General features: G+C 41.6%; 1 protein-coding gene and 1 long non-coding RNA gene across 3 annotated transcripts in view; one reads left to right on the top strand and one right to left on the bottom strand.

Annotated features, from left to right (window-relative positions):
- Window positions 1-13,739, top strand: part of RHOJ (ras homolog family member J) — a 78,352-nt gene extending 64,613 nt beyond the window's left edge. The window contains exons 3-5 of one of the 2 annotated variants that reach the window (XM_082734180.1): window positions 733-897; window positions 3,709-3,804; window positions 12,760-13,739. In XM_082734180.1, coding sequence (XP_082590306.1) covers window positions 733-897; window positions 3,709-3,804; window positions 12,760-12,906 — 408 coding nt within the window. In that variant the 3' untranslated portion in view covers window positions 12,907-13,739. The remainder of the gene's footprint in view (window positions 1-732; window positions 898-3,708; window positions 3,805-12,759) is intronic. The other variant, XM_082734181.1, reaches the window with a different exon arrangement.
- On the bottom strand, window positions 13,696-21,547 carry LOC309866425. Its single transcript, XR_014312651.1, has 2 exons — window positions 15,222-21,547; window positions 13,696-15,146 (listed from the first exon to the last, which is right to left on the bottom strand). It is a non-coding gene; the product is annotated as an uncharacterized lncRNA (long non-coding RNA).
- Window positions 21,548-21,901: the final 354 nt, after the last annotated feature.

Below are 21,901 nucleotides of genomic sequence, written 5' to 3'. Positions count from 1 at the left end.
CCACACGATATCCTCTAGGTAGACTTAGCCAAAGTCTGAATTCTAAATCCTCACACAATATTTTTTTTTTTTTTAAAGATTTTATTTATTTATTTGACAGAGCACACAAGTAGGCAGAGAGGCAGGCAGAGAGAGAGAGAGAGAGAGAAGCAGGCTCTGCACTGAGCAGAGAGCCCGATGCGGGGCTCGATCCCAGGGTCCTGGGATCATGACCTGGGCCGAAGGCAGAGGCTTTAACCCGCTGAGCCACCCAGGTGCCCCCTCACACAATATTATTTCCACAAAATTGTGGTGTCTGATTTGGCAATAGCTCTTTGTTTTATGTTCATAGCTAGCTTATTCTAAATTAAATTTGTATGCAACTTTTAAAAGTTGTATAAGAAGAGAATTGCTGTGCCTTGGCCAATGGCACACTAATTTAAATAATATTCAATACAACATAATTCCAATGGGACAGGGAATTGCCATAATCCTTATTGAATTATATACATTCAGTGGGTAAACTTCATAGCATGTACATGATCTCACTAAACCTGCTCAAAAAATTTCTTTTTAAGTTCTTCTTTCAAGGGGGGCAGTATACAATCTCCATACACAAGGAAAAGGTGTTTTCCTGACTGACGGCTTCTTTATTTCTAGGAATACCTGGAGGGAACCACCAGATCCCAGGGCCAGGAAGGAATCGGGGGACCCGCCTTTTCCTAATCTGTACAAACTCTGCTCTTCCCGCAGGAGGACTACAACCAGCTGAGGCCGCTCTCCTACCCCAACACTGATGTGTTTTTGATCTGCTTCTCTGTCGTGAATCCTGCCTCTTACCACAATGTCCAGGAAGAATGGGTCCCAGAGCTGAAGGACTGCATGCCTCATGTGCCTTATGTCCTCATAGGGACCCAGGTTAGAGACAGTGATGGCGGGCAGGTGGGCAGGGCAGGAGGGTGGCAAAAAAAAGACCCTTTAGGTGTCTCTTAGACATCTTATTTCAACAACATGAGAGAAGAGTGTCTCAGATGTTATCAATCCGATAAACAGCCATTCTTTTTTTTTTATTTTTTTATTTTTTATAAACATATAATATATTTTTATCCCCAGGGGTACAGGTCTGTGAATCACCAGATTTACACACTCACAGTACTCACCAAAGCACATACCCTCCCCAATGTCCATAAACCCACCCCCCTTCTCCCAACCCCCCTCCCCCCAGCAACCCTCAGTTTGTTTTGTGAGATTAAGAGTCACTTATGGTTTGTCTCCCTCCCAATCCCATCTTGTTTCATTTATTCTTCTCCTACCCCCTTAAGCCCCCATGTTGCATCACCACTTCCTAATATCAGGGGGATCATATGATAGTTGTCTTTCTCTGCTTGACTTATTTCACTAAGCATGATACTCTCTAGTTCCAAACGTTGTCGCAAATGGCAAGATTTCATTTCTTTTGATGGCTGCATAGTATTCCATTGTTAAACAGCCATTCTTAAGATCTGCATAATTATTTAGCCCATGGTTGAGAAAACAACAGAGCTATTTAATATGAAGCAGGAGGTTTTGAGGTGGTCTTTCAAAATTAATCTCTCTGCTTTTTAGTTTTAAATAATGAAGTACGGGGGCACCTGGGTGGCTCAGTGGGTTAAAGCCTCTGCCTTCGGCTCAGGTCATGAACCCAGGGTCCTGGGATGGAGCCCAGCATGGGGCTCTGCTCAACAGGAAGTCGGCTCCCCCCGCCCCCGCCGGCCTCTCGGCCTACTTGTGATCTCTCTCTCTCTCTCTCTCTCTCTCTCTTTCTCTCTCTCTGTGTCATATAAATTAATAAAATCTTCTAAAAAATAAATAAATAACGAAGTACGTTTTGAAACAGATGCCCTTCTCCAGCCTTGAGCGGGAGGAAGGAGATGGGATGTCCATCACACTGCCTAATAGGTTTTATATCTGAAATCTACAGTTGTTTGGAAGTCACAAAATAGGTGAATGTCAAAATAACCCCGGCAGTCAGAATGGGCACATTATGAGAGAGAGCCCTTAACACCACTGGAGAAGGAAGACAGAATTTCACTTCTCTGTTACACCCCTTTAAACCTCTTGGTCTTCCAGAGCTTAGGAAAGAAGTGAAAAACAGGTGTACCAGATAAACAAATCTGTGATTGTCAAAGGCTTTGAAGTGTTTCGAAAGCTAATAAAGTTCTATAATTTGAATTTCCAACAGTAAGCCAACTGCACAAATGTTTTAGAGATTGTTCCTACTTTTTATAGTTTTGAAAAGATTGTGTTCTTCGCTACGCTAAAACCTAAATTACTATCCGAAGACACAGAAACATAATAATGCTGACGGGTTTTACTGTTATACTGCTTTCTATTTCTCATTTTCTATTCTGTTTAACAAAGAGAAATGTTTAAAAATAATAAAAGTACTTCCTAGAGAAGATATGGACAGATAATTAACACATCCAAAAATCAGAGTATAGTTAGAGCTTCAACTCTGAAAGATAACTGTTTATTTTTTTTTAAGATTTTATTTATTTATTTGACAAAGAGAGACCCAGCGAGAGAGGAAGCACAAGCAGGGGTAGTGGGAGAGGGAGAAGCAGGCTTCCTGCTGAGCAGGGAGCCCAATATGGGGTTCAATCCCAAGACTCGGATCATGACCAGAGCTGAAGGCACAGTTATCGACTCAGCCACCCCAGCACCCCAAGATAATTGTTTAAATGCAGTCTTTTACCTTAACCCCAAATGATAATGTTTGGCCATATTGATAGCCAAACATGATCCCTGCTGCCAAAATATTGACGGCATTAACATCTTTGTGCAATTTGAGCCCATTTTATAATTGGTGGGCACTACATTGAACAACCGAGACTAGAAAAGAAAACATCCCACAAATTAGTAAAGCTGAGCAACGTGCTTATAAATGGAACTTTACTAGATGAATATATTTGTTTTTCTTTAAAATTCAAGCCCACATTTACACCCATTCATGTATGCATAGGTTTGCATACACAGTGAGATTTTTAAAGCAACTAAAATATTTAATTAAATTCTCAAAACTAATCCAAACATATACTCCATTTTCAAAGCCGTTCTGCCTTTGAAAAGATTAATGCTTATTCCTTAAGCAGACCCTTTGGGAATTCCTCTTTGGGACGCGGCTTCAGAACCTGCAGTGACATTCATTAGAAGATCCTCACAGGAGGCAAATCTTGATCCCGGTGCGTGTGAAGACAAAGATGGATTCAGAGCCAGGAAATAGACTATTAAGAAACGAGTAATATAATTGGGGATCAAATGAGGCATCACCGTAAGGTAATAAGACTGATCAATCACGGTGCACCTCCTAGAAGTGGGATCTAAAAATAAACAGGGAATTCCAAAGACGCCTGAGACAACTATGGGATTATTGGTGTAAGTCCTCAGCTCCCCAGAGGGACTTGCTTTTGAAGAAGAAAGCACATGGAAAACCTGATGTTTATATTTACAAAGAAATCACTTCAGTTTTTCAGATGCAACATGGGCATGTGTATGTGCCTCCTTAAAGAAACCTGAGCGACTTCATAGATCTTGAGGGAGTGGGGGGACACCACGGTTAAACCACACCACGGTTTAAAAAAATCACAGTTAAAATCTCAGGTTAGATCTAAAAAACAAAAACAAAAACAAAAAGTGAATTTATCATGTGGGGTTTTTGTGTTTTGTTTTGTTTTTCTTTTTTTTTGTCAGATTGATCTCCGCGATGACCCCAAAACCTTGGCCCGTTTGCTGTATATGAAAGAGAAACCTCTCACTTACGAGCATGGTGTGAAGCTTGCAAAAGCGGTACAGTCCGATTTGAATTCCATTTTAAGTGTACGCTGAGAGAAGAACTAGGGTGGGTGAGCGACGTAGACTCTTGCTTTGAAGTTCAGTCTGCTTCCTGCTGTCCCCTCTGTTCTAGGTGGATTGGAAGGGACCATTTGGTGAGCGTTCTTCTCAGCCATCGTTGTCTCTTGTTAAGAAAGAAACCTGGCGAATTTAAACCACTGAAGCACTTATCATTTGATTCAATAACCTTTGGAATATCCAATTGCTGTAGTGAGTGCGAGTAAAGGGAGTTATTAGATATATGTATATTTGACAACTCACTGCTTATTATCAATGTAATTCATTGAAATGACCCCATAAAAGGCATTTTGTGATTTCCTTAGGAAAAACTTAGATGAGCATCTGGTAGGGTCATATTTGTTCACCATCTAATGAACAGCCACTTAGAGAGCCTGGATTATGTCCCAAACAGCATCTAAAAGAGTAACATAAACCAGCAGGTGACCAGTTGGAAAATCCAAGGGGCTGCTGACAGATGATAGCAACCAGCTCACAGCTGGAACTTTTCTCACCGACGTGTCTTCGTTCTTGAGAGCTTCATGTGAATGGTGATTCCAGTGGGGAAATTATATAGACCAAATCTTTGTCTCCTAGTTACTAACAAGATGTGTGCAAAAGAAGACACTAAAATGGACACAACAGAAGAAGAACCAGGAGGCTTTTAAATCATATTTCCATAACCTGAATCTACCTCCTCATTGAATTAGTCATAAACCCAGAGACCTGGGCCAGAGGTTTCAGAAACTGCTTCTTTTAAAAAATAACTAAAGCTTTGGGCATACCTGGGTGGCCAGGTATGAACATCTGACTCTTGGTTCCAGCTCAGGTCATAGTATCTCCTGGGCCTGAGATCGATCCCTGAGTTGAGCTCTGAGCTCAGCAGGGAGTCTGTTTGAGATTCTCTCTGTACCCCCATCCGACACTCAGGCTCACGCTCTCTCAAATAAATGAATAAATAAATAAATAAATAAATAAAACCTTAAAGTAATTAAGGCTTCTAAAGTAACTAACCCCGCAAAATGCATGCCCTGGGCAGAGAAGGAATCACCCTTCTAAACCGATCAAGAAGAATATTACTTACAAATCCTTGGTGAACAAAAATTTATGCATTTCTCTTCTTAAAATGTTCTTATAGGCACCAAGACTAAGCAATACACTCAAATAGAAATGAATTAAATAGGATTATGTTTTTACGGTTGCAATACATGAGAATGTCTCACACGTACTTGAGACAACACTTCCTACTTCTGCGAATATCATGTCAGAACTACCAGTATGAGCCATTCATCAAGTTCTTACAATATCACACACTTTACAGGCTCTGTCTCATTTCAGCCTCTCGGCTGATAACGTGCATCTCATCTTGCAGGTGAGAAAACAGTCTTAGGGAGATGAAATGTTGGATTCACACAGCTGAAAATCATGGGAGCAACTTTAATCCAGATCTGTGGGTGTCACCCCTGTGCACCTGACCATGGTGTAAATGGTCTCCTCCAACCATTTATTTTGCCTTCTGTAAAATGGGTACATGCCTATGTATGCCAATCTTCTACCTCCTCCTCGCACATTCAGTTTAACTTCCCTTGCTAAGGCACATAGACATATAGCTCCACAGAACAGACAATTGCGTGTGAGTCCAGTGTGCATTTTCCACAATAAGGAGGTCCCCCCCAACCCAGAGAATCAGCTGGTATGTTTTGCAGGAGCTGGTCTCTGTCCCTTGCTTCTGTCCTATATCCACCATCATGTTGTCAGCGTCCTGGCTTGACTTCTCATTTAGGAAGTTGTTTTTCCCCTCTGAAAAGAAGTCACTCCAAAGCCTCCCATCTCGTTTCATACTTATTTTAAGAACAATGGCTGAGTTCACCACTTTATTGCCTTTTGCCAGTTTCTCCTAGCAACTGCTCTCGGATATGGAAAGAATCATGTTTAGCTTACGAAATCCAATTTAGAAGAAATCCAAGCAAGAGTTTAACTTGTTTCATCACAATACATGTAATTATAGAGATGCTTTAAGTTTCTCTGCTCCCTGACTTTCCTGTCAAGTAGTTTATAATAACAGCTAGCATCTATGGAGTGTTTGCTGTGTGCGAGGCTTTATGCCAAGCGCTTTGCATGCCTTGTCTTAATTAATCCTCACAGCAACCCCCTGAGGTGTGTGTATTATTAGTTCCACTTTCCTAAAGGAAACTGAGGCTCAGGGAGGAGACCGTCACACTGCTCGAAAGGGGCAGAGCTGGGATGTGAAACTGCTTTAACCACCATCCTCTTCTGCTTCCCTCCTAGACTCTGAAAAGAAACCCTTAGGTTTGGGGCTTCTTCTTTATATACTGAACCCCGTATTTTTATTAACATATAATGTACTATTTTCCCCAGGGGGAAAGAAGCCCCATATTTTAATGTGCATATTCTCCCCCATAGTTTAAATGCCTTGCAAGTTCTGATTGTTCGTATTCGATTCCTTTTGTTCAGTACTTTCCAACTTCCAAAGCATTTTTCATCTATCATCTCTTTTTAGTCTCAAAGGGCTTTTTATTTTTAAAGGATATTTTCATATCATGCATATTATAATTCTTTACACTTATCAAAAGTCAACCACATTTATGTAAATATTTCGTGTCAATCGGTGATAAATATTCATTGTTATCCCTCCACTTGTTTTTGCCTCCCTCTTCCTGTCCTTATTGGGTTTCTTACTCTCCAGCCAGCTCTCCTCATTTGCGCACGTCCACACTACTATTGGGTTTACTTGTCAATAACTCACTGAACACCCAGCATGTGCCAGACACCTTGCTACACTTTAGCCCAAAGATTATTATTCTTCATGCATTCTCTTTCCCAATTCCATTTGACACAACCTAAACCTGAAATTCTAAGTCCAGACTTCCTAAGTAATGGGTATTTCTTGACAAAACATTTATCCCTGTGTCAGCCTCTGGCCTCTTTTTGCCCTCTCTCATGATCTTGTTCACCCTGTGCCTTTCTTTTTTTTTTTTTTTTAAGATTTTATTTATTTATTTGAGAGAGATTTATTGAGAGAGATCACAAGCAGGCAGAGAGGCAGGCAGAGAGAGAGGAGGAAGCAGGCTCCCTGCTGAGCAGAGAGCCCGATGCGGGACTCGATCCCAGGACTCCGAGTTCATGACCTGAGCCGAAGGCAGCGGCTTAACCCGCTGAGCCACCCAGGCGCCCTACCCTGTGCCTTTCTTACTGTTGTTCTCACTCTTTGTCTTAATATCTGTTTCCTGCTGGCTTTGGAACAGGTTTGCACCAGTGGGTTGACGGCAGCAAAACTGTTGTAGAAATCCTGTCATCAGTGTTCAATCATATTTTTTTAAGATTTTATTTGTTTGTTTGTTTACTTATCTGAGAAAGAGAGTGAGTGGGGAGGGAAAGGGAGAGAGAATCTGAAGCAGACTCCACACTGAGCGTGGACCCTGAGACAAGGCTCAGTCCCATGACTGTGAGATCATGACCTGAGCCAAAACCAAGAATCAGTGCTCGCTTCGGCAGCACATATACAAAACCAAGAATCAGATGCTTAACTGACTGTACCACCCAGGTGTTCCTCAATGTTCAGTCATCTTAATCAACCAGAGTCTTCAATACCCATCTACTGAGGTGCTTAGGAGGCTCAGTTGGTCAAGCGTCAGCCTTTGGCTCAGATCATGATTCCTGGATTGAGCCCTGCATCGGGCTCCCTGCTCAGCAAGGAGTCTGCTTCTCCCTCTATTCCCCCCTCTGGCTCGTGCTCTTTCTCTGTTAAATAAATAAATGGAATCTTTAATAATAACAATAGTAATAATACCCACCTACTGACTGCAAAAGTCACCATAATCCCCCTTGTTTTGTGTGCCAGTCATTGCTTCTCTTTCTCATGGTCATTGAAAATTGTTTACTTCACTGCTGAGGTCTGGGTTACCAAAATGAAGTCCTTTCCTTCAAGAGGCCCATAGGCCAGAAGAGGCAGGTGACCAGCAAACCAAAGCCTGCCCCCTGAATGAATACTTAGTACTGAGGTAGCAGAGAGGGGGAAGTGATGGACACATTCAGGGAAAGAGGATTCCAAGACAATGTCTCAGGGCAGGTGACATCCTAGTCAGCTTTGAAGGATAAGGACACGTTTGTCAAGTGGGCAAAGGTGGGGACTAGGGAGAAAAAAATTCCAAATAGAGAGACCAGTACACATAAAAGTATCCTTTCAAGCATAGGGAGAACATTGGTAAGTGATGAACCAAACTTCACCCACAAATGCTTTCATCTGTCCACATGTGTATTTTAAATGTGATTTAGTGGCCAAAATTGAACAATAGAAAGTTTTCATGAAGATACATATTTCTGGCTTCTAAAAAAAAAAAAAAAATCAGAAGGTTTGGCAGCACTAGGCCAGCATTTCCTCATCAACTGCAATCCTTCAACAGCCTTTTCGAAAAGGTACCTACCCTTCAGTTTGCCACGACCCCCCCACTCCATCTCACCTACACTCGAGCGGCACACTCACATCATCTACCCACCCCTGAGCTGGCAACCGCTGCTTTATACTCTGACAAAAAGTCAGCTGCAAATCCATCCAGCCTAGAAACATTTTTTCCTCTTGGAGCAGTTTGTTAGGATGAAATTTATCATACAAGCTGTTGGGTTCCTTTTCCTTTTCTTGGCTTTCAAGTTGCCTGCACCTTTCCTAATTCTTAAATAAGAGAGAAAAAACTTCTGGTCATTCACTGGTTGCTGAGATACCAGCTTCCCCTGTTTATTTCAGTAATATTTTCTCTTCTCTCCATTTATCAGAAATGCCTTACCCTTTCGCCCCATCCCCTCTCTCATCGCCCTCACTACATCCAAAACAACGTCTCCATTTGTCGGTTCGTTTTGCCCTTCCAGCCACATTTGTTTTCATTTGCTGGAGGCTGCCCCACAGAGTGGTTAAGACGGATTCCAGCCTCTGACATTGTTTTAGTTGTGTGCCCTCCGGAGGTAACCTCCTCTCTCCGGTGTCCGTTGGCTGAGCTACACATGACGATGGTGACAGGCTTACCTTGCCAAGTCCTCACAAGGATTAAGTGACCCAAAGAAAGGTGAGGTCCAGCTCAGCAAGCTATAGTTGTCATTAAATTCATGTGCCTCGCAGAGGCATCTATGGCCGGGACAACCTCTTTGCCTTCATTCCTTCCAGTGACACTTTATTTTATTCCATAACATGTCCCACCTCCACAACGACGACCTGGAAGATGTAAGAGGTTTTCTTTCACCCGACTGGTCACTGTGGATTCTGTTTGTCCATTTGTTTGTTTCTTTAATTTCTTCTTGTCAGACTCTTGTATGTTCTCTACATGTCTGATAAATTTCTCAGCTTTGGGGTAATACATTTCAGCCGTTATAAAGCTATGAGAAAAGTGTTCCCTCAGTGTACATTCCTCAATCTCTTTTTTTTTTTTCCTGGAAAATAAATCATTTTGGCAAAGCATGTCACAGATTGTTAACATGTGTATCTAAACAAGCATCCACAAATCCTGCTCTCTTATAGAATGTTCCAAATACTTGACTGTATAGGTCATTTTGCTCCAAGAGGCAGAGGAAGCTTTAAGGAAAGCTATGTTTCCTTGAGACCGTTTTCCATTTCACAATGTCGAAGTCATTAATGAGGTGGTTTCTTTTTAGCAATGTCTATAATGGCTGTGCCTTTTCCCTGAACCAGGGTGAAGTCTTCTCTCTGATCCAGAGCACTTGATAGATGGTTAACAAAATACTCACTTCAGGGGTGCCAGGGTGGCTCAGATGGTTAAGCGTCTGCCTCTGGTTCAGGTCATGATATCTAGGTCCTGGGATCAAGTCCCATGTCAGGCTCCCAGCTCAGCAGGGAGTCTGCTTCTCCCTCTCCCTCTTTGCTTGTGTTCTGTTTGTCTCTGTCTCTGCTTCTCTCTCAAATGAATTAAAAAAAAAAAAAAATCTTCAAAATACCTCATAACTAGGTTCTCTCTCACACACCTATTTCCCAAATCATGCCCAAAATCTCTTTGCTATTTTACCTGGAACTATCGGTCCGAGACAGTGTTATATTAACTCAGTTACACAGTAATGCCTTGATCCACTGTTTCATTATCTTCAGAAATATCTGCATAGGGACAGATGCATTTGGGCTCCTCCTCCGCCTTCAGAAGGCAAGGCCTGCTGGGCTGTTAGGAGCACCCAGGAGGGAGGATGACACACTAGCCCCGCCCATCTTACAGCATCTGATGGCCCAGAGCCCCACCTGAACTGAGCCTTCCACAATCAAGCGAGGCTTGTGAGCTTAGTGGGGAGGCATTCCAGACAAATGACCCCTCAGCACTCTCTGGGTATTTTTTCAGCATGACAGAGAAGAGCTGCATTACAAGCAGTCCTTCAACTCACGGGAGTGGTGTGCTTTTCACATGTTCTTAGCAAGCATTGGCCACAATCCCAAAATGTAATCGATGCCATTTCATGATATTATTAGGAAAATGGTCTCTATTTTTATCCCTTTTTTGCATCCATCTGTTTTTAATGATTTTATAAAGCCATTTTTGTGGGGGATGGGGTTGTTGCAGAGGTAGAGTTTAGTGATTCATCAGTTGCAAATAAAAAAACCATTTTTTTAATTCAAAGGCCAAACCATGGTTAAAATGAAACCATAAGAGCAGTTTTAATATCCAACATCTCTTCTGTGGGCGTTTTCCTTTAGCTCATACAGTGTTTCTTCTTTATAGGAAAAAAAAAAAGTGTATACTATCTGGACCCAACCAGAAAAACTTTATTTCATGCTTAATTTTTGATCATCTTTTTTTTTTAAGATTTTATGTATTTATTCATTTGAGAGAGAAACTCAAAGAGCACAAGCAGGGGGAGGGCAGAGAGAGGGAGAAGCCCACATAGGGCTCGATCCCAGGGTGAGCTGAAGGCAGACACTTAACCAACTGAACCACCCAGATGCCCCTTGACCAGCTCCTTGCAGAGTTGAGTGATAAGGGCAACCGTCATGGAACAAAGAACACAGGCCAAGAGACCGAGATTCTACTCTAGTTCCGCTGTCTGGTTGGGTGCCCTTCAACAAATCATTTTACCTTCTGGGGCTTTTCCCCCTCTATCCTAATGTCTACTACAAATTCCTTTAGTTCATGCACTGCAAACTGTCTAGCTGCCAAAGAAATCACATATTAGTGTCTTGGTTGGCCCACAAAGTATTTTTTAAATTGGTAATTATTACCTAAAAATCCAAAAGTCCAATTGTACAAAGATGGCCAATAGCGAACCATGGCCACGACTGTCCAGAGCTGGCGGAGACTGCCAGCTCTTTGGGTGGGGAGGGGGTTGTTCAGGTTCCCCATGGTTTCCACCTGTCCCCCCAGGCTGGCACCTTGCCCTGCTTTCCTCATTGACAGAAGTTACTGGAATAGGCATGTGATTCTGCTACCCTGCTCTAGTCATGGATCTGCTGTGGCTTCCGAGGGCTCACCATCCAACCACCCTCTTGTGAATCTGCTTTGATTCTTTAGTTATTCTCATAATGTGAAGTATATAATAAAAGCGTTTCTCCAGATGTCCCTAATATTAAAAGGCCCGCATCATATCGTTAGCTAATGCCAAGCTTATGAGCAATTAAAACCCTGAGTCTCCCTCACGTGAACAATCTCGTGAGTTTGCCTGCCAAACATGGTCTGCTCTGGCTGGCTATTTTTTAAAGAGAAGCTCTAGTTCTGGACTGAATTCCTATGTTTCTCAAAGGGATTTTTGTGATTATCAAATATATCACAGTATAAAATCATCAAAAGCTTTGAAATAAAGTCTGAAGCAAGAACAAAATATTATCATTTAAGTACGCATGGAACATATACTAACAAGGAGGGTGTCTCCATCAGTAAATGTATTTCATGATTTTTATTTTACATGTTTCGGGTTTTTCAACTCCTTAGAAATACACCTTTTAAAGTATGTCAAAACCAAGTAATAATACCAATTGAGTATTACCTTGGTGAGCGAGACTTCATCTGAAGTGCATTTGGGGGGGACGCCTGGGTGGCTCAGTGGGTTAAGCCTCTGCCTTCGGCTAAGGTCATGATCTCAGGGTCCTGGGGTTGAGCCCCGCATCGGGCTCTCTGCTCAGCGGGGAGCTTGCTTCCCCCACTCTCTCTGCCTGCTTGTGATCTCTCTCTGTCAAATAAATAAATAAAGTCTTTTTTAAGAAAAGTGCATTTTAGGAACGCCTGGGTCCCTGCTCAGCGGGAAGCCTGCTACTACCTCTCCCTCCCACTCCCCCTGCTTGTGTACCCTCTCTCACTGTGTCTCTCTCTGTCAAATAAATAAATAAATAGTCTTGGGGGAGAAAAAGTACATTTTTGTGAAGAACGATCTATCAAACCTTATCATCCACTCCCTTTCTATATGGTTTACCAACTAAGCTGACACTCTGCCTTCCTGTGTACAGAAGGAGATACATTTCACTCGTACCAGATTTACACATTCCGCACGCCTATGAAAGGGTGCTAAAAACAACATCATGTAGCCCTGTTGTTCACAAAGTATATTTAAACCATATCACTGCTTTTGAATCCTCTCTCAAGTTTTACATTTGTCATATTCTTATATTAGCAATGAGTGGTAATGGCTCACTTTCAGAACTTACTGGTTAACCAAAAACAATCCACAACCATTTATTGCTAATATCAGAAAGTAAAAAATATAAAAATTAGGATAGTAGATGCAAATGGAAATGCAAAAGGAAACACACACACACACACACACACACACACACACACACACACCCCACACACATCCAAACCAACCCCAGGGCTATTTGCAGGACAAGCTGAGGCAGCAGGTGGCTGAGCAGGGTCTGATCCCACTCCGCCTTTTTCTTCCCCTCTCACGCCTTTCTCTCTCTCTTTTGTGTTGAAGATTGGAGCACAGTGCTACTTGGAATGTTCGGCCCTAACTCAGAAAGGTCTCAAAGCGGTTTTTGATGAAGCGATTCTCACCATTTTCCACCCCAAGAAAAAAAAGAAACGCTGCTCTGAGTGTCACAGCTGCTGTTCAATTATCTGAGGCTGCTGGGGGACTGGCCTCCACCCCACCTAAAGGTGACAGTGGCGCCGACCTCTGAGACCAAGCTCAAGCCATGAAGGAAGGTGCGACCAGAGAGGACGTCCCTTTGCACGGAGCCTTGATCCCTCCCCCAGGAGCCCCTAGCAAGCACAGCACACCAACTGCCAAGTCCCCCCTCTCAGCCTGAAGCATCCACATTGCACACTCCATGAAAACGCTGAGCCCGCCCAGACATCAGCCAGCGCTGCTGCTGACCATGTTGCCAATGAAAGCAAAGACCATGTTGCATTTTGCATCTTCCCTCCATGAACGTGAAGCTGATGAGAGGAAATCATCACCAAGATACCAGAAGAGGAACTCAGTTCCTGTATTGGTGGCCTTACCCTGTGTCTTCTACAAAACCCAGGAACACTATACTAATCTTGTTCTCTGAATCTGATGTTAAACCTATGTGTCTTGCATTTATTTGTATTATTTTTTTTAAATGTACTAATTTATCAATTTACTCAGGCCTTACAAGTCCATACCAAATTAGCCTCAAGGCAAAGATTTTTATATTCATTTCCATTTTCAGCCTGTTTCTACCAAAGCTATCAGAACCAACGCGTACCTCTGAATGCCTGACTGTAAGAAGGAAACAAGAAAACGTTACAACTTTTGGAAATTTACAAAGATTTTTGAACCTGGTTGAAAGAAAAACACCACCTGAATTGTCGCAGGTCCCCACTTTTGCCAAAGATTCACCCTGGAAATGCTTTTGCTGATGGGTAACCGTATTTTTCCCCCATATTTATATTGTCAAGGCAAATTACAAATGAACTGTGTTTAAGAAAGTAGTATTTCTGCTTTTTAATCAAACTGATTGGGGAAGAATATGGCAGACCTAGGTTTTAAAATATTCTTTATTCAGCAAAGAGAAATTTCCTGCTCCCTCCCTTCCCAGGCACCTGCCCTTTTCTTCCCTTAATTTCACTTTCTCCCTTGCTCAATAATAACCTGATCTAAAAGAAAGCTCTGGCCATGGGGCATGAAAAAGTAAATGTTTAAAAGTCCCCAAAGGTTAAGCAAAGTGCTTCCATATTTCCACTTGCTTCAACCCGAAGGGCTTCTCAGCTTGGTTCACGTCCACTCCCTGTTCCATTTAAATGACATTTTCCAAGTACAGCTGGTACTAATATATTGCCTCTCCCTACTTCCTACACTCATTGTCCCAAATGTGTGTTTAGGGGATGGATCTGTGGGTACCAAGTTCTGAATCTGTTTATCCCCTGCTTCCAAAGTGCTGTGCTCTGTAGAACAGCACCTTGGGTCTTTGAAAGTAAAAGCTCCCAGTAAAGAATGATGTGCGCTTTCTATATGCCTCTTCCAAATAGCGAGGGATTCTTGCATCACAGAGTGAATTATTTCCTAGCTTTTAATTAGAGACGATAAAGTCTCCTAATTAGTCTTATTTGCTTGCAATTACCCTGGAAACACCAAGGTAGGCAGTTTACTTTTGATTTCAATTGCATAAGCAAAGTGCCTCTTGCAGCATCAAATGACACCAATTTTAGCATAACAATTTCCAGATTCACACTCCTTCTGTTGGAAAAATCCAGTCTTTTTCTAGTCCCTTCTCCTCCCGGAGGTAGCCCCATATAACATATGATGTGGGTCTTCTCTGTTAACGCCTTCCATGACATCCCCTCAGTTTTGGGGTTTTGTTTGTTTGTTTAGAATTTCTGAAATGAGTTTTTCTCATTTTGCAAGTCCTATTTCCCTGCTCGACTCTCCAGTTGCTAAACATTTTCTTAAACACACACATACAGGCACGCATACACACAGAGATACACACACCCTCAAACTAAAAGAAAACGGGAGTTTTGTGAGCCAAAGCTTGACATTTAGAGACAACTAGGACTTTCTTCCTCTGTAAATGGAAATCAACCGTCCATAAACAGTAACTTTACAGAGGTTATGGATTCCTTCTTTACAAACAATAATGAGCATTTAGTCCTGTAATAAATGAAATGCTGTTAGCCAGTTTTGTTGCATCATTGCATGGTTACATCTTACTAAAGGGCCATTCCTCACTTCTCACTGATGTTGATGAAAGAGTGCGTATCTTTGCTCTACCAAGGAGAACTTTCCAGACATGTGCATCTAAGAGCAAATGATTCCCCAGGCCATGACCTCCCTACTGGACCATGGGAATTACGAGTTCACAGTGAGAAAATCACTCTCCCATCTAGAACCAGAACCTGGAGAACCAGAACCAGAACCTGGAATTAACGAGTTCACAGTGAGAAAATCACTCTCCCACCTAGAACCAGAACCCACCTAGAACCAGTGTCTGGGTGGAGAGGCTGCTAAAGGTCATAAAGGTCATAAAGCTCATTATTAAATAAAATAATGAAGAACAAAATGACATAAATGAGTTAATATTCTACCAAATTAACCATGTGTTGCCTGTTTCATGGCAAGAGGTAGTTCATTTCAGTAAAACATGTTTCCTGCCGTAAGATTAAATAAAACTATATTCCAAGCCAAAGATCAGAAGAGATCTGAAAGAAGGATCTGAAGAAGGATCTTTGACTTTTGACCATCTTCCAAAGTCAAGAAGGGGAAGCCAATCTCCATCGGAAGGTAGAGTCAGCTTTTCAGAGCTAGAAGAGGGCCCAGAAAATACAGTCCAACTCCCTCATTCTACAAATGAGGAAACTCAAATCAAGATGCGTCAAAAGAAATGTGTTGTGACAGAGCTGGAACAGACCCCAGCCATTCTGCTTCCCATCCAGTGCTCCAAACTCTGCACTGTAATCTATTCATTATCACAGATACTAAGTTGTTGTGTTGCAGGTGTGTTATTGGAGTTGCTTTTGTTCATCCTACAGATCTCAGCCTCATTTCAAATACATGACTTAGGCCACTGTAATTTAGATAATCCATCACACTAGTAATAACCTAGAGATAGGAATTTGATCTGCAGTATGCTTGGGATCCACAATGTACAACGTTCTATAATCCCCATCTAATTGCACAGTATACAGCAATGTAATGCCAATCTAGTGTCTTAATCAAGTAACTGGTTTAACAATTTTTTTTTCCAATCAAATGGTTGGTTATTTGGTAGAATTAATGGACTCCCTGGGCTGTTTTGGAAATACAAAAGACTACTACAAGAGTCAAAGCCATGTCATCATAAGTAATCTGGGCTGATTTCTGCCAAGAAAAGGTACACTCAAAGAACAATTACTGAATGTAATAACCAGAGTAAGCCTAAACCAGGAAGCAGTAAGCTGGGAAATGAAAAAAATAAGTCATACACTTATGACAAGAAGGAAGTTTTGGTCCTGAGATTCCAATAACATTATGTCTGATAATGATACGCAAAGAACCATTTGGAAGATTTCTGGTCCATAAAAGAAGTTCCAGATGCAGTGGATGTAACCATATACAATTTTCATAGAACCATCAATGAGGAAATAATATTTAAAGGGTAGTAAAGGAGAAATCACAACCATGTTCACAGTTTTGGAGAAATTAAAATTAAAAGCCAAACTTGAGACCAACAAAAATGTACATTATGTAGTGTGTAGGTTCTTTGAGCAGTTAATAAACTTGCCAAGTAGACTGCTCAAAAAGAAATACTTGACCTGCAAAAACTTCAAAGATGTAGTATTGTATTCACAAAGGCAAAGTCATCCATGTGACCAAAGTGATAGAAGATTAGAAATTGAGGTTTTGCTTTAAAGGAATGTTTGGCACCATGATAGAGATGATTATCTAACCCTCTATGTCTTTGGCCTCTATGTTTGGATGCCAGAATGCCAAAAGTGCGTTTGCTCTCAACAGTGAGAGCCACAGGTCACCAGCTACTCTCTTATGAGTCATTGAGTAGGCTGCCCAAGTACAAAAAAGGAAACTCAACAGAGTATTTTCATCTCAAGAACCATTAGGAAGAGAAGGAGAAAAAGAAGATGGGGGAAATCGTGTTTCTTAACAAACAAAGTTAGGTACTGTTGAAAAAGGAAACATCTAGAGAATGGAGAGAAAACTAAAACGAAACACAAGGCAAAACACATACACCTGACAATTCTCCCAGGCACTGGCTAAGTTCTGTCTGGCCGCCAGAGCCCTAGGGAAGAAAGGAGGACTGTTCATGTGAAGAGTGTTCCAGAATCAGTCTAGGGGGTTCATCATATGATGATTCTACATAAGTCCTCCTCAACATTGCTTTAAAAATGATGAAATTCTGAACAGTGCTTTTTGAGACTCCAGTAACGATATGGGGGAGGGGGTGGTCTTCATGCTCACACCTTCTCTGATAATATGGAGCAGATGGTCAGGGGAAATTTACCAAGGAATATGAGTGAATCAATTATTTGGGAAGTTTTTTAAGCACTAGCATGACTTAAAACCTGAAAAGGATGATGTTGCAGTATCTTGAAAGACGGTAACTTGTGTAAGAGATCCGTATTCATCTTCAGTGCAATAGCTCCAAACAGAACGATGGCCTTGAGCATGCACAACAACGATAACAGAACCCAAAACCATGAGCTAAAGCAACAATACCTGGTGCTTCAGTGTCCACAAAGCCCAGAAAGGAGATGAAAACGCCAAGCTCCAGACACAGGCACTTCCAGTTTCAGAGGCTGGGTGGCGCTCATTGGAGATCTCTGTGGGTTAGGAATGAGTCAAGGAGGGTTTGGCTCATCTGTGAATTCAGGGATGCGAGTTCAACAACAGTTCTTGGCCTTGAACTTCCAGCACAGGAAATGAGAGTAAAAGCTACATGATTATTCTTGGTCACAATTTTTTTTTTTCCTCCTTAGGGAATATTATGTCAAAATCCAGAGTTGTTGTGTGCATGTGTATGTGCTTTACACATGTCCTACTCTGGCAATTTCATTGTGTCCTGAGTTCGGCAGTGTATCAGAAGCTTCTTGCTGCTATAGTAAGTAAGATTTTGTTGTATTTTCAGCCATGTCCTCCAAGCCTCTCAGTATATCAAGTTACCTTTGACGAATGGGGTCTGGTCGGCATTTTAGGGGATATGAGGTCTGGGACAATATGAGAGGGTCCCCAAAGCACAGAACTGAGGCTCACCCTGCAAGCCCTATTAGCTCCCCAAGCTTCCCAGTAACCCCCTGCATGTCCGTCTTTGGAGTTTATGTTAATTCTTTGCAGGAAAAAATAGTAAAACTTTCATGGCAGGATGGTATGTCTGGGGCAGGTTTGTAAGTATCAACCTAAAATTACCACCACCTGCCATTTTTTAAAATCAGTTTTTGTTTTTTTGTTTGTTTGTTTGTTTTGTTTTTTTTAAAGCAGTCAGGTTTTGTTCTCCTAGAGGAGCCATGGGCAGGAAGGTTAATGAATTCCACATTCTTCGCATCACCTGGCTTTAATTGTTTCTTGGCCCTGAGTAAACAGTAATTACTATTGAAGTACATCTCAGCAGAATCTTATCCCACCTGAAACGCCCATGCTGCTCCCCTTGTGATCACTGCAGGGGGAAATGAAAGGCAAGGGAAGGGCTTTGGCTTTCTTACAACCTGCTTCTTATGTAATGGCTTATGAAATGTACATTATGTACATTATGAAATGTAATGTACATTTTCGTAACTAATGGAATATTATTTCACGTTCTCTTTAAGCAGTTTGCTTCATGCCACGTTCTACCTTTAAAGTCATTAAATTGTCTTTTCTCCTGCTCTCATTTCTGCGTTATCTGAGGGTGTCTTCACCAACCACTTGAGCAAACTGCCTTCCCCAGGCCTCCGTTAGAACAGGAAATTGTCTAGCCCTTTGCCACTCCACGTGTGTCCTGGGGACCAATAACCCGCATCACCATGGAGAAGCTAGTTAGCACTACAGAAACTCGGGCCCAGTCCAGACCCACTGAATCCAAACCAAATTTAAAATTAAACCTGCATTTAATGAGACCCCCCAGGTCATGTACACATTAAAATCTGAGAGGTACCGATGGACAAGACAACCAAGTTTACCACCAGTTGTTATATCCAAACACCTGAGGAAGAAACCATCGGCTTTGTTTGTCTCTCTGAGGCTACCCTTTGGGTATTCGTTAGGCTAATATTTGAGTTGTTTGTGTTTATTGGATGAATAAAAAGGCTTTCAGAAGCCTGTCATGTGCTGCCCAGCTGCGGTAAAGCAATAAGCCTATTTGGAATTAAAAACAGAAAAAGCAGCATCTGGTTTGAAAGATCTGCTAAATCTGAAATACTTCTGTTCTTCAAGGTTTTTTGCTGTTTATAAGGAAGAGAGAGAAAATGTCTTCCAAAACAAGAAAGATTCATATCACAGGAAGTTATACATTTATAAAATGAAGATAAAACAAATTTCTGGGGCATAAAACTTTGGATGAAGCTTCTGTCTGCATGGCTTCAGATGTTCCCTAGATGCCAAAATCAGGGTTGACCACAAGCATGTCCTCTAAACGGGGCCTCCACAGATTTATATCCCCACTGTCCGATACACAGGCCAGAGCTGTATTCACTTAGTGTATTTTTGCTAAACATCCCTGGAAGCCATACTTGGTTTCCCCCACACACACCCACCCTGCCCCCACATACAAGAGCTCTTTTAAAATGCACTCGTGCAGGCACGCACGCAAACACACGCACACAGATCTGTATCACCTTATTCAAATCCTATTGTTGCTGAAGAAGTCCTGAAGGCAAATTATACCTCTCTTTAAACAAATGAAGAAAGAGCACCAGGTCACCACTTCCTTTGTACCTCCAAGTGGTCTGCTAGCAGATCAACAATTCCATCCCCAAATAAGGACCTGGTGTCACTGGGCAGGTACAATCATTCAGGGACCACCTCCTCTGTGAAGGACTGCCTTCCCCTTCGTGCAGCCAGCTTCCCTTCACACTGTTGATAGACCTCTAACCTCAGGACTCAAAATCAGGTGTCCTCTTTCATGCCCTAGAATGTGGAACACATTGGTGTCCCAAGATACTTATAAATTGAAAATACTTATAGGGGTGCCTGGGTGGCTCAGTGGGTTAAAGCCTCTGCCTTCGACTCAGGTCATGATCCCAGGGTCCTGGGATCGAGTCCCGCATCGGGCTCTCTGCTCGGCAGGGAGCCTGCTTCCTCCTCCCTCTCTCTCTATCTGCCTCTCTGCCTACTTGTGATCTCTATCTGTCAAATAAAATAAATAAAATCTTTTAAAAAAATTGAAAATACTTATAAACTGGGACAGTTTTTACATCTGGGAGCAGTTTGGCTACCCAAGCAGCCAGCATTCTCGGAAGGGTTTAGTCAAATCCCAAAACCAAGTCTTACCAAAGATTATTTTCATTATTGCAAATATATCCTTGATTTCTTGCTTTTAACCACTGGTCCAAGCTGCCAAAAAGTGCTTTTTACACCATGGACGGCCACTGCTCTGCATACCCACCACTTCACACAAGAAAGCCTGTTTTCTCTCTTCGTAAAAAGCTAGTAGGGCAAGAAAATTCTCATCAACACTCAATCTCTCTTCAAGAATTCATTTATTCGTAATTTTTAAATGTTTGATTTCTAGTCCCTTTATAGCAACAATAAAAGAAAATCCCAGTCCAAGATATCTGAGAGCTCCTTTTTTGAATAAAAAGCATTCCTAGTAAATTAAGCACATGGAAATAATCAAGTGCTAAGAAACACCCTGATCGGAGCCCCCTTGCTTGTACTCCTCCCTCGTCCTCAGTGTACAACGCGGAGCTTGCAAGAGTGAACCCATGGCACATTGGTTCCTTTTGGCTACGTCCTGAAGTTGGCTCAGATTTTGGTAGTCCTGAAATTTGCATCCCATTTCAGCTGGACTTTATCTCTCATTAAGTGGTGTTTATGTTTCAATAGGGAAAGGTTTCAGCTTTAGCTTCCCAAGGTGTCTCAAGCAGGAGCTACATGTCGAACAAAATCTTCCTCTCAAAGACATTTCCAACTGATTTTAAAATTCCACTGTCTTAAATCCACTCAGTAAAATTGGCTACCAACCCCTCCAAATATTTTAATCTTGATATGCAGATTTCAAGAGGAAGACAGAAGATGGAGGTTCAGAACAGCCTAGAATCTTAGTGTCCCTCACCAGGCTGTAGATGCTTAGAAATCTGCAGGAACAACACAGAGAGGCCAAGAAAGCATGTGATCTGTTCATACATTTCCTGTAGAAAGAACCTGCAAAGTAACAGGATTAAATTTCTATTTTAAACTCATAGTTCTGCATGTATCCGTCCTCGAGATGACAATTAATAATTCATCATAGCCCATTTTGTGTATGTATAGTTTAAATTTATTTTAAGTGAATAAATGCTCTTTTAAATAATTTTAAATTGTATATTATTTGTGACTCAGGGATATCTATATTTCTTGCTGGTAATTGTATCTTCAGCATCACCAAAAGAATATTACCATTCTCATTTTGGTAATATTGATATCCTATGTTAAAGCAATGTATTCTCTTTGAGGGAATGTTGTTTGTTTGTTTGTTTGTTTGGGAGTGGTTGTATTTGGGGTTTGAATGATTTTCCTGAAGCCCTATTGGCCCACAATCAAGGTCAAAGTATATATGATCCTGTATATTGGGAAGTATTCAGTATGCTAATAAAATTGTACAGTCAGAGGAACTTAGAGTCAATTACAAAGCAAAAGAGCTTAGGAAATATTTACTTCACTCCTGATAATGAGGACCTTGATCAGAGACTAGAGTAATCCCTCTAAATTCCTTAACATTGGAGACAAGTCTCTGCCTTACACTACCAATTACAGTGCTTTGCACCTGCTCCTTCTTTTCTCATCCTGTCCCTGTTTCTTTTTCTTGTTGTTAGACACCACCTCTTCAGATACCCCAGGATCACAACAATCAGCCACTAAGCCTTCTGGATCTCCCTATACACAATTCCAACCAATCTCATTCATTAAAACAAAGGGAACTCATTGTAAAACAAATCCCAAAAGATTCATCTAGCAAAGAATGACCAAAATTCTTCCACTCCAAGTA

The sequence above is a fragment of the Mustela nivalis genome (assembly GCF_964662115.1).
Source record: "Mustela nivalis genome assembly, chromosome: 6".
Lineage (NCBI taxonomy): Eukaryota > Metazoa > Chordata > Mammalia > Carnivora > Mustelidae > Mustela > Mustela nivalis.
Note: the sequence above shows the minus strand (reverse complement) of the source record. Positions and strands in the feature narration are given on the sequence as shown.